The sequence below is a fragment of the Nasonia vitripennis genome, chromosome 1 (genome assembly GCF_009193385.2).
Source record: "Nasonia vitripennis strain AsymCx chromosome 1, Nvit_psr_1.1, whole genome shotgun sequence".
Classification (NCBI taxonomy): domain Eukaryota; kingdom Metazoa; phylum Arthropoda; class Insecta; order Hymenoptera; family Pteromalidae; genus Nasonia; species Nasonia vitripennis.
Genome location: NC_045757.1, coordinates 12094234 through 12105586, shown reverse-complemented (window position 1 = coordinate 12105586; position 11353 = coordinate 12094234). Strand labels below are relative to the sequence as shown.

At 48.4% G+C, this 11353-nt stretch overlaps 1 protein-coding gene across 2 annotated transcripts in view; it reads right to left on the bottom strand.

The window, feature by feature from the left end:
• The window catches only part of LOC100114326, a 246066-nt gene extending 242886 nt beyond the window's left edge, over positions 1–3180 (bottom strand). The window contains exon 1 of one of the 2 annotated variants that reach the window (XM_031929427.2): positions 2214–3180. In XM_031929427.2, the coding sequence (XP_031785287.1) occupies positions 2214–2297 (84 nt within the window). In that variant the 5' untranslated portion in view covers positions 2298–3180. The remainder of the gene's footprint in view (positions 1–2213) is intronic. The other variant, XM_031929430.1, reaches the window with a different exon arrangement.
• Between the last annotated feature and the right edge of the window lie 8173 nt (positions 3181–11353).

The following is an 11353-nucleotide window of genomic DNA, read 5'->3' as shown; positions in this document are numbered from 1 at the left end:
TAAAACGATAGAAGTGACATGTATTTATTTATCGTTATTATCAATCGATAAAAAGTCTCTCTCTCTCTCTCTCTCTCTCTCTCTCGACGTCGCTCTGAATTTCACTCGAACACGTACACCAAATATACACACGTGCAAGCAAAGCGCGCGAACGTATACACCGCGCGCGCAGCGGCGGCAGGAGCGACGGATGAGAAAAATATATACCGGCGAGTTAAATTAGCATGACAAATTCTTGAATTTAAACTGCAGTGTGTAACAGCGCAACAGAGCGACGATAAAAGCACTCTATAATGCACTTGACAACGCCGTTTACCCGCTATAATTTATTTGCACACAATGCAAATGCGCGTATACAGCTATATACAAAACGCGCGCGTGTACGAGCACCGACTCGGTGCCGGAGGAATTATCGATTTTCAAGTTGACGCGCGTGTGATTAGAAAGCTGCATACGCGCTTATTGTGACGTCCTTTTCACCGAGCATCGGGCGAAAATCATTGACGAGTAAAGAATACTTCTCCGCTGATTGTCAATTAATCATCACACCCCCGTAATCCTCAGCCTGAGAATAAAATCGTAACTTCTCGCAGTTCATCCGCCTTCACAGCGCAGCGAAAGAAAACAATTTTTTATCGAAAATCCGTGTCTCGCCGCCGCCGTGGCGACGTCTATATTTAAAGCGGGAAGCGAACTCTCGGGCGCGCGAGCCCATACACACGCAAAGTCCGTATTTACACTTCGATCAGCGTAATCGCCTTTAAGCACCCTCGGGGGCTTGCGGCGCGTCGGTGAGAGTGAGAGAGAGAGAAAGCCTGTCATCTCGTCATCTTAAATTTAGTCGAGACGTCGGGGCTTTTATATTTCTTCCCCCCCCCCCTCTCTCTCTCTGTAACTCGACATTGGCAGCCTGGCGCCCAAGGAGAGGAGAGAACCGCAAGTTGACACACTCGGGGGATTTTTTGGGCTTTATTGTGATGATACCGACTCTCTGCGTTTGATTTGCACGCGTATGTAGGACGCGAGAAGTCGGTGGTTAATTTTATTAGGAGGAGGCGTCTCCTATTGGAGGCCGATGGTTGGATAGGAAAAATGTTCATCTCGCCTTTATTCGCATAAATTCGCGCTATCAATTTTCCGTTTAAGGAAAAAATTTAACGCTATATTTGAATATATTTATCGAACACCATTATCATTATCGTGCGACTCATATTGGTTTCACAAAACGTTAGCGGATACCCGATAGAAATCAACGGGAGCATTGTAGATGATGTCATGGATATAATGACTTATTAGAGCCGTGCCATGATGCGCTAAGTTATGCACGCTCACAACGGGTGTATTATCTAATTACGCGTCTCGACGAGGCCGTATTCCGCATAAAGGCCAGAATAGATTTTTATTAACTTTATGAGGTTTCGCATTAAAACAACGATTTTAAACAGATGTAATATATTCCATCCAACAGCGTAACGCTTTTATCGGCTTTTATCATTGTTGCGCTGCTCAGGCTGTATTTTGCGAGCGAACTTTGTGCTCTGAATGTCAAAATAACGCTCTTTCCGAGTTTTATTCCAACTATATATTTTTCATACAGCTTTCAACAAATCTATGCCTATATTATGCGTCAATATTAAATAACGGCTTTAATCTCCGCATGCGGGTATTCAATATTTAATTCAATCATTAATTAACCTCCGCACACAACACAAGAGACCGTCGTATGAAAAAACTTTTAAAATTGCACTTGTCGAATTTTTAAAAATATAACGTAATGCGAGTGGCTTTGATCAAAGCGTTCGCCTGAAAATTCAAAGTTTTAGAGCACAAAGGAAAAACTTTTCAAACGATATAGCTTTTGTCAAACGTTACACTTGTTCGTCGACAGCGCTCTTACGACCATTGGCAAAGTAATCATCGGACCCGCTCGTACTTGCACTCGTAACGCTAAAAAACCTCCCCGCGCATATATAGTTACGTTTATATAAATGCAATGCAAGCTCGCGCGCAAACCATACAACACTCGAGAAGCAGATAAAATATACAACAATGTATAGGCTCGAGGCGCCTCCTCCAACAACTCTACACCGTGCGTGCGTTTGTCAAAGTTCGCACGCAGCTCCGGGGAGAGAGAAAGACTGCTCTGCACGTGCTTGCAGACGTGCCATACATCTCGCAAATGCGGGTATGTATATATACGTAAATAATCCTACCTGTTTGGTTGACGATGCGCGCAGCTTCTCCGACGCGTCCTCCTCGTGGCAGTTCACGTGTGGCGCCGACCGCAGCAGTATCATATACTCGTATACGGAGACAAACCAACAGAAGCACGCACTTATCACTCGTCTCGGGCCAGTGTGTTCGTGTGTGTATTATCGGGCCCGGACTTTCTCTCTCCAATCCACAAAAACCAACAAACTGTTATCTCGCGAAGGTCCACTTTAAGCGTAAGTACACAGAGGTATGTAAGCAGTATTACATCCGGGCTGCAGAGTAGAGCGTAATACCGTCGGCGAAAGTAGGAGGAGAGGGTGTGAAGACGAAAAGGTCCTCTCGGCGTTGACTTGGTTCTATCGATTCCGCAGGGCGCACGACACTCGCCGCCCGGAGACTAGCACACTCTAGCTGCAGCGACTCGCCTCGGCTTTTTCCCAGCCAGCGCACACCATTCGCCGGCTCCCGTTTGCGAAACTCGCTTTCTCGGAAAATCCTCAGCTTTCTCGCGTGTATACAGCTTAACCCGCCGCACAGCGCGTATATACGTTACACAGAGAGTCGCGACCTCTGCTTCGCTACAGCGTATACGACGATTCGCGGAAGGACGACAAAACACGCACGAAGACAGTGTAGCAGTATGGGCAATAATAACACTCGCGCGCTCGCGGAGGACCGATGTGACAGTCAGGCTCTCACGCGCGACGATGCGACGTCTCGGAGCTCCGAGCGAACACTGAACCGGGATGTTCGGCGCACGCACGTACGGGGTTGCGAGAATCTCTCTTTCTCTCTCTCTCTCTCTCGCTCTCTCCACGGCGCATACGCGCTCGCGCATGGGATGAGCGAGAGGTTAGGCAGTGCTGTAGTGCGCAACGGAGTTAGAGAGCGCCCGTGTACACATATAATACGTATATACATATACAACCGCGACGTCTCGCTCGCTCGGCTGTCCGGGTCGGACTGAGTCTATACCGCGAGAGCTGCTGCTGCTGCGTCCATCTCTCTGCAGTAAGTACGACATTGGTTCGCGCGCGTGGGTGGGAGAGAGAGAGAGAGAGAGAGAGAGAGAGAGAGAGAGAGAGAGAGAGAGGTTATCCTCGTCGCTGCTGCTCATACGCGCGCAAGGTGCGCGCTGCGCGTGTGCTGGAAGGGGATGAATGCAGTGAGCGAGAGGGACGGGAGACGAGAAGGTGCAGAGGGTAAGGTAGGAGTGTGGGGCGCCGGTTGTTGGCCGGATCGCGCGGGCGAGATCGAGCTACCCGAAACCCCCACCCCTCGAGAGGAGTGCGCTGCTAGCTGTCAGATCTCAGAGCTGCGGGTTTCTTTCGCTGGGGGCGCCGTTTTTTCGGATTTTCTCGACAATCATCACTACTTTTATCATCGTCGAATATGATAGCGCACGAAATTCGAATATCGTTATAGTAAAGATTTATAGTTCAACGCTTTATGTTTATCGTGTAGGAAATTCACGCGGCAAATAATTATAGTGTTCCGAGAGCTCAGATACGCGCAGCAACCCTTGTCACATACTGCAGTATACAGATGTAGTTATTTCTCCACGTGCGCGCGCTGCAGCTCTCTGCTCTCGGGATATACGTATAGGTAGAGCAGAGAGAGAATCGAAACTATTCAGCATAAGCTACTGGCCGCTCGCGGACTATCCCGTATAATCGTATACGTCCAGTGGAATTATACCTCGAGCGCTCAATGGCCATTATAACGATATTTGTTTGCTTCTCGGTGCTTTAAACAAAGCCGCTGTGTTTGCGCGAAGATACCACCCTCTATCCGTGCACGCCCTTTGGGTCCGTTATAATCCTTATGTGCTGTACTTTGTTGCTGATGCGCCTGACAATGGGGGCGAAAAAATGGCATTGTTCAACTTTTTTGTTCGATTCCGCTGCCGCCGCGTTCGAAAGCTGAGCTTAGTCGCGTAATTACTCGAAGCGCATCTTTTTTAGTTAAAAAGCAATCAACTCTAGCAGACGGGAAAAAGAAAACACTCGCGGTGTATACACGCGCACTGCGTCAGCTCTAAAAGAGTCCAAGGCACATCCCATTTGCTCCACACACGCGCTTTCTCTCATTCAACCCTTTATCCGTTCAAAAAAAAACCTTAAAGCTCTCCTCCCGCAAACGCATGTGCACTGCCTCTCATACATCGCGACTCCCTCGACTCGACTCTGTCGTCGTCGTCGGTGCTTCAGAGTACCGAGCAAACACACTCGAGAGGATCTCTCTCTCTCTCTCTCTCTCTCTCTCTCTCTCTCTCTCGTCGCATTTTTCGAACATCACCCCTCGCGACGACGACTTCCCAATTTCGACGCTCGTGCGATATTAACGAAACGTTCTCTCCCAACTTTTGCCATACCACCGGATGTTAAATAGCGGCGGCGCAGGTTCCCTATTTTTTTCGGGTGTTTGCTTAGGCAGACGCGCTTCTGTGTCACGCAGTCGCGATTCACATCTTTTTGCGCGCGCGCAGCGGGGAGTTTTTTGATAAACGTCTCGCTCTCTCACTCGTTTGGCCGTGTACGACTCGCGCATTCAGTGCGGGAGATTTGCATTTTGATAGCCGTGCCTATGAGCTCTCCCCTCTTTTTTATTCGGGGGCGCCAGTTTTTAATTTTTCAAATGGAATACCATGCGGATTGATTCGGGTTTTTTGGGTGTGTTTATTCGAGCGAGGAAATTATTATTTCCTTACTTAGAGTGAGTAAACGGATTTTTATCATGCGGATCAACTGAAAAATCGCTCCCTCTTGAAGAGGCACACAAATCGTCGATACACCCGAACGCATCGATCTTACGATTGCAGTAGAGACTTGTGTGCAGCAGCGCTCAAAGATTATCCCGACGCAGCGTCGCGGCATACGGCATGAAATTTACGATGCAACCCGAGCTTATAATATCGAATACAAGTCGAGATCGTCGAAGGGCCATACTTATATGCGAGCGCTGAGAAATAAATCCACCGCACAAGTGAAATCGCTTCGCCGGAGAATTTTCCAACTTCCAGCTCTTTACCCAATTTGCTCGCGGTTCCTATACACCGCGAAACTCTCCTCGAAAGTTGCTCCTTCGCTCGCTTTTTCCTTACATCTGCATCTCCCAAAACTCGAAAATCCGGCGAGACGAGAAGCTAGATATTTCGAGTATATATACACGCAGGCCGTTGCACACGTGTAACGCTCGTTTATTTGCAGTTGAGACCACTGGAGAAAAGTTCGCTGCGCGAGAGAAGAAGAAGAGAGAGAGAGAGAGAGAGAGAGAGAGAGAGAGAGAGAGAGAGAGAGAGAGAGTGAGTGAGGTGGAATGCGAAATTTCGCGCGAAAGGCCCGGAAGTCTATCGCGGCTGCTCGCTACTGGTTCCACAAGTTTGTAAGGAGCTCGCGGTATTTTCGTTCTGTTCTTTTTAATGCGTGCGCCGCGCAGGAAAGAAAGTCTACGCTTTTTCGGAGGAGTTTGCCGGGGGATTGAAAGGATTTCATTGTTTGAGCTCACTCGCGCGCAGGGGCCTTCTTTTTGCCTCTGATTGAATAATTCTCCTGCGCCGGCTGTAAAGTTGAATTGGCTTACTGTGTAGCTTATACGGAATATAAGAGCTATATGATACTGTATACGAAATTCTAGAAATGTTTATCAAGACCCCTCTGCGTCTCACCCCGTTAAAAGCGAACACGCCCCGCGAAGGAGGGAAGGAAACTTTGGCGCGAGTGCGTAAAAGCGATAGAATAAAAATAAACACACTCGAGCTGGGAACGGGGAAAAAAATAAGACACACATACTAGCACCCCCAGCTCTGCGCGAGAAAATTAAATCGCGCTCTCTTATTCTCGTGGAGCAAGGGCCGCCGCGGCGACGGAAAAAAATAGGCAAGAAGGAAGTCGATAAATCGAATTACAGCACGCGTTCCCTCCTGATCGTTTTCTCTCCACTTCGAGCTGGATTCCCGAGCTTGCTCCGCTGCCAACTCCTCCGCACATACACTGCTCTCGTGTCACGGCCCCGCGCCTTAATACGGTCGCACTGCGAAATTGGCCGGTCCCCAGGCTGCGAAAAGGCCGAAGGGGGTGCGAACGGACCTCTCTCATTCTTTTCCTTCTTTTTTGTCTCGATGCCATTCGGAACTCTCCTATACGATTTTTTTTGGCGCGAGGAACAAAGGAGATTATTTCGTCTGGAGCGACAAAGGCCCGCTGCGTGCGCGCGCGCGCGTGTGTGTGTGACGCGCCCGAGGGCACGAGGACTTGTGCGGAGGGGGTCGCGCGCGCGCGTGTGTGTTATGGAAAAGGGTGCAGAAGTTTCGCTGCCTTCGAGAAGTGTAATGGGCTGTGCGAGGGTTGGGTGAGCCGTGTGTATGGGAGTCAGTTTGTTTATTTTTATGTTGGTTTTGTGGACGAGTCCTCGGCGCGGCCATGATGCGTTCTTTATGGACGACGTCTGATTGGATTCGAATGGATCGGCTGTGCTTCATCGTGATTTATCGTTATCGGAGTTTCAAACTGTAATTATCGTTTGTTTTTTCTTTCTGATTCGCGTTGCTTTTCTGTGAAGTTAAAACGTTAGAATCGACGCGGAATATCGATGGCTCCACTATACTACAGTCTCCTGAATCTCAATGTAAACATAGGCCTCAAAAGAAACATCTTCAAAGTCCGCGTAGCCGTCGAATATCTCAGGACGGGTGACAGTCCGAGGCGACAAAGTGTTCTAGCGAGAGAAGCACAGTTACGGCGCCACCAACGAAAACGAGATAAAGCGAGTCCGAGAGTCACATATCCGGCTTGGAGCGGCTGACCCTCTCCATTATGCTCTTGTCATCGTTTGAATTTCGGCTTCACGCGCCTCAAACGCCTCCGGGCGCGACGACGCGGGACAACTCAGCGCACGTGTGTGTATGTGTGTTGTATGTACGTATAGCTCTCCGATACAATGGGCGTCGAGATTATTTCTGTCGCTCGATTTTTCGCACACAGCTGGATGCGCCAACTGATTGGAAAGTCTGCGTTTGTTTTTCGAACTTTCGATTGCGCGAGCAAAGAGATCGATGGGGTCCGGTCCAAGGATTGCGATACTTTTCTGATTACGCAGATGTGGATGCTATTGTTGTGTTCCGACTGTGACTATCGAAATCACGTAATTTTTTCTTACATCGTTCTACTCTCGAATTCCGTCCGAAGGCATTTGTTCAGCTCGATATAGTATACAAGCAAGAAAAAAGGAGCTCCGATTCCAAAACAAACAGCAGGATACGCACATACCTAACGAGCTTTCTGTTTCTAACCTATCCGACCGTGAGGATTGTCACTGCATCAAAATGTTTGTCCAAACCTCAAAAATCGATTCTCGAGTACACTTCAGCGCTGTGACTCGTTTTTTCACGCTCGACAGCGCCTTTTTTTACCATTTCGTGCGCGAGCGCGCATTTATCGCATCGAGCTTTGTTGTTGTTGTTTTACGTATACGTACACGCGGGGATTCGCGGTGTGTAGGTATGCGTGTAAGCTTCGACGAGTTCGCGCGATTTCCTTTTCGCGAGACACACCGGACCATTGTTTCACGCTGCGCGCCGGCGTTTATTGCGCGCGCGGGAAAAACATTTATTTTTTTGCTGTACACCGGTATGCGATTTTGGATGGTTTCGCTGTCGAGTTTTCGAATAATAATGAAGCTTCATTGCGGTAGATGTATAAGTAACGAGATTACGCTACGTAGAGCTAACTGCCTTTTGTTCTTATTCGGTTTGATTAGTTGCAAATCGGGGCTCTTCGGCGATTCCATTTTAATTAGCCTTATTTAATCGCTCAATGAATGTTCCTCAATCCATTTCTTGCATTGACACACCCGGGAGATAACCGTAGCTTTTTATATTCCATCGCCTTATAATTAACGCGGACACTCGGATCCCGGCACGAAACAGCCAACAAAAGTTATTTACACCGACATTAATGCGAAATCGAATTAAACGAGATTTACTCTCGCGCTATATAGCTCCGCAGAACAAAATCGAAGCGATCCGCCCTTGTACGCGGCAACGTTGCATCATTGACTCGGGAGTATAAATCAGTCGCGCGCAATCAACGTGGTTTATAAACGAGACGCGCCCGCGCTTGTGCCCTCTGTGTATACATATATACTATATACGTGCGTCGATGTTGTACACAACATAACTCTCGAGAAGAACTTTGGCTCTGTGTGTGTGTATACTGTATACATACTAGCTCGGCTTTCTCGGCGAGCTGAGCCATTTATCACGTCGGGGCTCACATTGGTTTCGGATTAATCGATCACAAAAAAAGGACAATATTTTTCACTTCGGACTGGCGAGCGCGTTTTATACGGATGCTTTATTTGTTCGTTTCCCGTTGAAGGATGGATTTTTGAACGCGAACTGCGTTGGCCTAAATTCGACGGCAGACGTTTTGTGCGTGCTGTGTAATGTATAAATAAATAATATAACGTGTTCAACAGTTTTGATTTGGGGCGTAATCCGTTTTACTATACATTGATCGAACGCAGGCCATTATTATCGTTACAGCGCGCAATTAGTACATTATGCCTGTTTAGCGCAGGCGAACGTTGTTTGTTTATTATAGCTTCTATACATAATATCATTTCGTGGAATCATTTGAATATTATTTCCGGGCCGTCTCTATTGTACGCTGTAAATTATTCGATGCTCGTTTGCGGAAGCGAACGCGTCCGTTAAAATTTCTGCTTGCATTTTCCTGACTTTTCTGACTTTGTGTATTTTCAACAGCGATAAAAGTGCTTCATTCGTCCCCTCAAAAACACGAAATCCACGTTCGCGGAGTAGCGCAAAACAAGTTACTGCGGCGACCACGTACGATTCATTAATTAAACAGCCAAAATCCACAGCTAAAAGCCGAGGACTAGCATAGTGTAGCTGGTCGAATCTCCACGCGCGCAAATATCATCGACGAGAGCTGCAACGCTTCGATCGCGGCTACATTGAGCGGAATAGAACAAACGCCCCGCTCGTGCAGTGAATGCTCCGCGAAAGGGCTTGATAAAGTGCAGCGCTTCCTCGGTGCGCAGCCTCTCTCATGTTTCGCCTCGTCGCTTCTGCTCTGCGCGGGAGAGCTTTGGCTTTGAAAACGGCGCATTTCGGTGTCCTCTGGCTTTGCGATGATATTTACTCTCCCGCGATCGAATATTCGCTGTGGGATAAAAATTTTGTCTCGGAAACGAATTGATAGAGGTGTGGGTCCCCCTGGCCGTCGGCAGGAGCGCGCGAAAGTCAAATTTGCCAGCTCCGTCGAACAATGAAATTTATTCATTCGAAGCCTCTCATTCGATGCCCCTTTATCCTCCATAGATATACCAGCACTCCTCTTTCCTATCCGGGCTCTGCTCGCGCAAGTGCACTTCCGCAGCTCTTACTCTTGCCTCCCTCTTTCTGTGTTTTCCGCAGCCGCGCCGGCGGCATTTCGAATGCACCGCGACGTCGAATCGGGACGGGAATAGAAATCAAACGACTCCGAGTAGAGAAAGAGAGGCCGGCGATAGCGTGTAGTCCAAGTGCGGTTAGGTCGTTGGAGAACGAAAAGGCCGCGCAGTTTGAGCGTGAAAGAGGCCACGCGCGCGAGTACGTGTAAAAATAAAGAATTAAATGAGGAGCGACGCTCTCTCGTCGTAAAGCGCGCGAGGATAAACATTGCCGCGAGGCTTTAAGAGGGGATTAAAGGGGAATTACGCGTTGCGCTCTTTTATCCCTGCAGCCTTGCGTTTATTAGATTTTTCCTCATCCGCGTGAATAATCGCCCACGCAAGCGACGGATTCTCTCGAAAGCTCGAGAATCCCTCAATCATTTCCCGTCGAAAAATAAGAAAAATATCGCACCTGATCTATCATACCTATAGCATAGGGGCCACTTTGTACCCCCCCGATTGCGCGTCCAAAGACAGAGCGCTCTAATAACGCACGCGCGTGTGGGTCCTCTCGCTCAAAGCCGAGGCCGGTCGTCGCGCACGTATGGAGCAGAGCTTCTCTCTTCTCGCGGATTCAGAACACACGGCACGTACGTCGCCCCCCCCCCCCGTGTGCCAATCCGAGCGCCGCGGCGTAAACGCGCTCGCTCTTCTGCACCTGCGGCTCCGCTGCACTCTTTTTTTTTCTTCGCCTTCTTCTTCCTCTTGTTCTTCTATGCTGCGTCTCGTGCGTTATTTTTGTCCGATCGAATCGATTTCCGGGCTGTGGGGAGTGTTGAGTGTTTGGGGAATAATTGCAGTCCTTGGAAGTTTTCTTCGTCCGAGCGGCGATTTCTGTATATTTTTGATTTACGCGTTCGTTAATAAATCTGCGGATTTCAGAGATTTATGCGGCCGTCAGCGAAAGTTTCTCGCTCATGGTATCTAATTATGTGATTTTAGAGATGGGAGTATAGCGGTAAACTAGAGCGGATTTAACTAATACAGAAACGCGTCCTGATCACATTCGTATACATCGAGCTGGGATAAATAGATGAATCATCCCGATACATCTCAATAACCAAGCGCGAAATTTCATACCGCACGTCAAACGCTGTCCAAACGACTTTCCACTCCCCGCTTAAATCAGCCTCGAGAAACCGGGCTAAAATGAAATTTAAAGCTTCCGTCCCAGATAAAGATGGATAAGTAAAGCTCCATAAGCAAACTCTTCCTCGAGGCGCGCGTATCAGGAAATAATATCATTTACCGATCTTCCAGAAGCGAGCGAGCGCGCGCGCGCGAGTGTAGGGGGTTACGGTTCACCCCAAAGCTGCGGCCGGAAAAACCGTACATGTGTTATGCATCCCGAGGGAGGAATCCGTACGTATATCCGATCTCTCTCTCTCTCTCTCTCTCTCTCTCTCTCTCTCTCATGTAGTTATCTCCGAAGGAGTAACGTATAGCCATGATGCAAGAGATCCCGCGGACCACAGCGAAGTAAAGTGGATGAATAGACGCGCATGCGGGGGCGTAAGCACACAGGTGGAACACGATGAGCGGTGTAATAATTCGCCGAGGCTGCTGCTTGCGGTTCGGTGATCGATCCGAGCAATAGTATGTTTGGCTGCTGTATCGATGTATCTTTTTATAAAAAACTTCATTCGACTCTATCATGGCGATAATAGAACGTATACAGCTT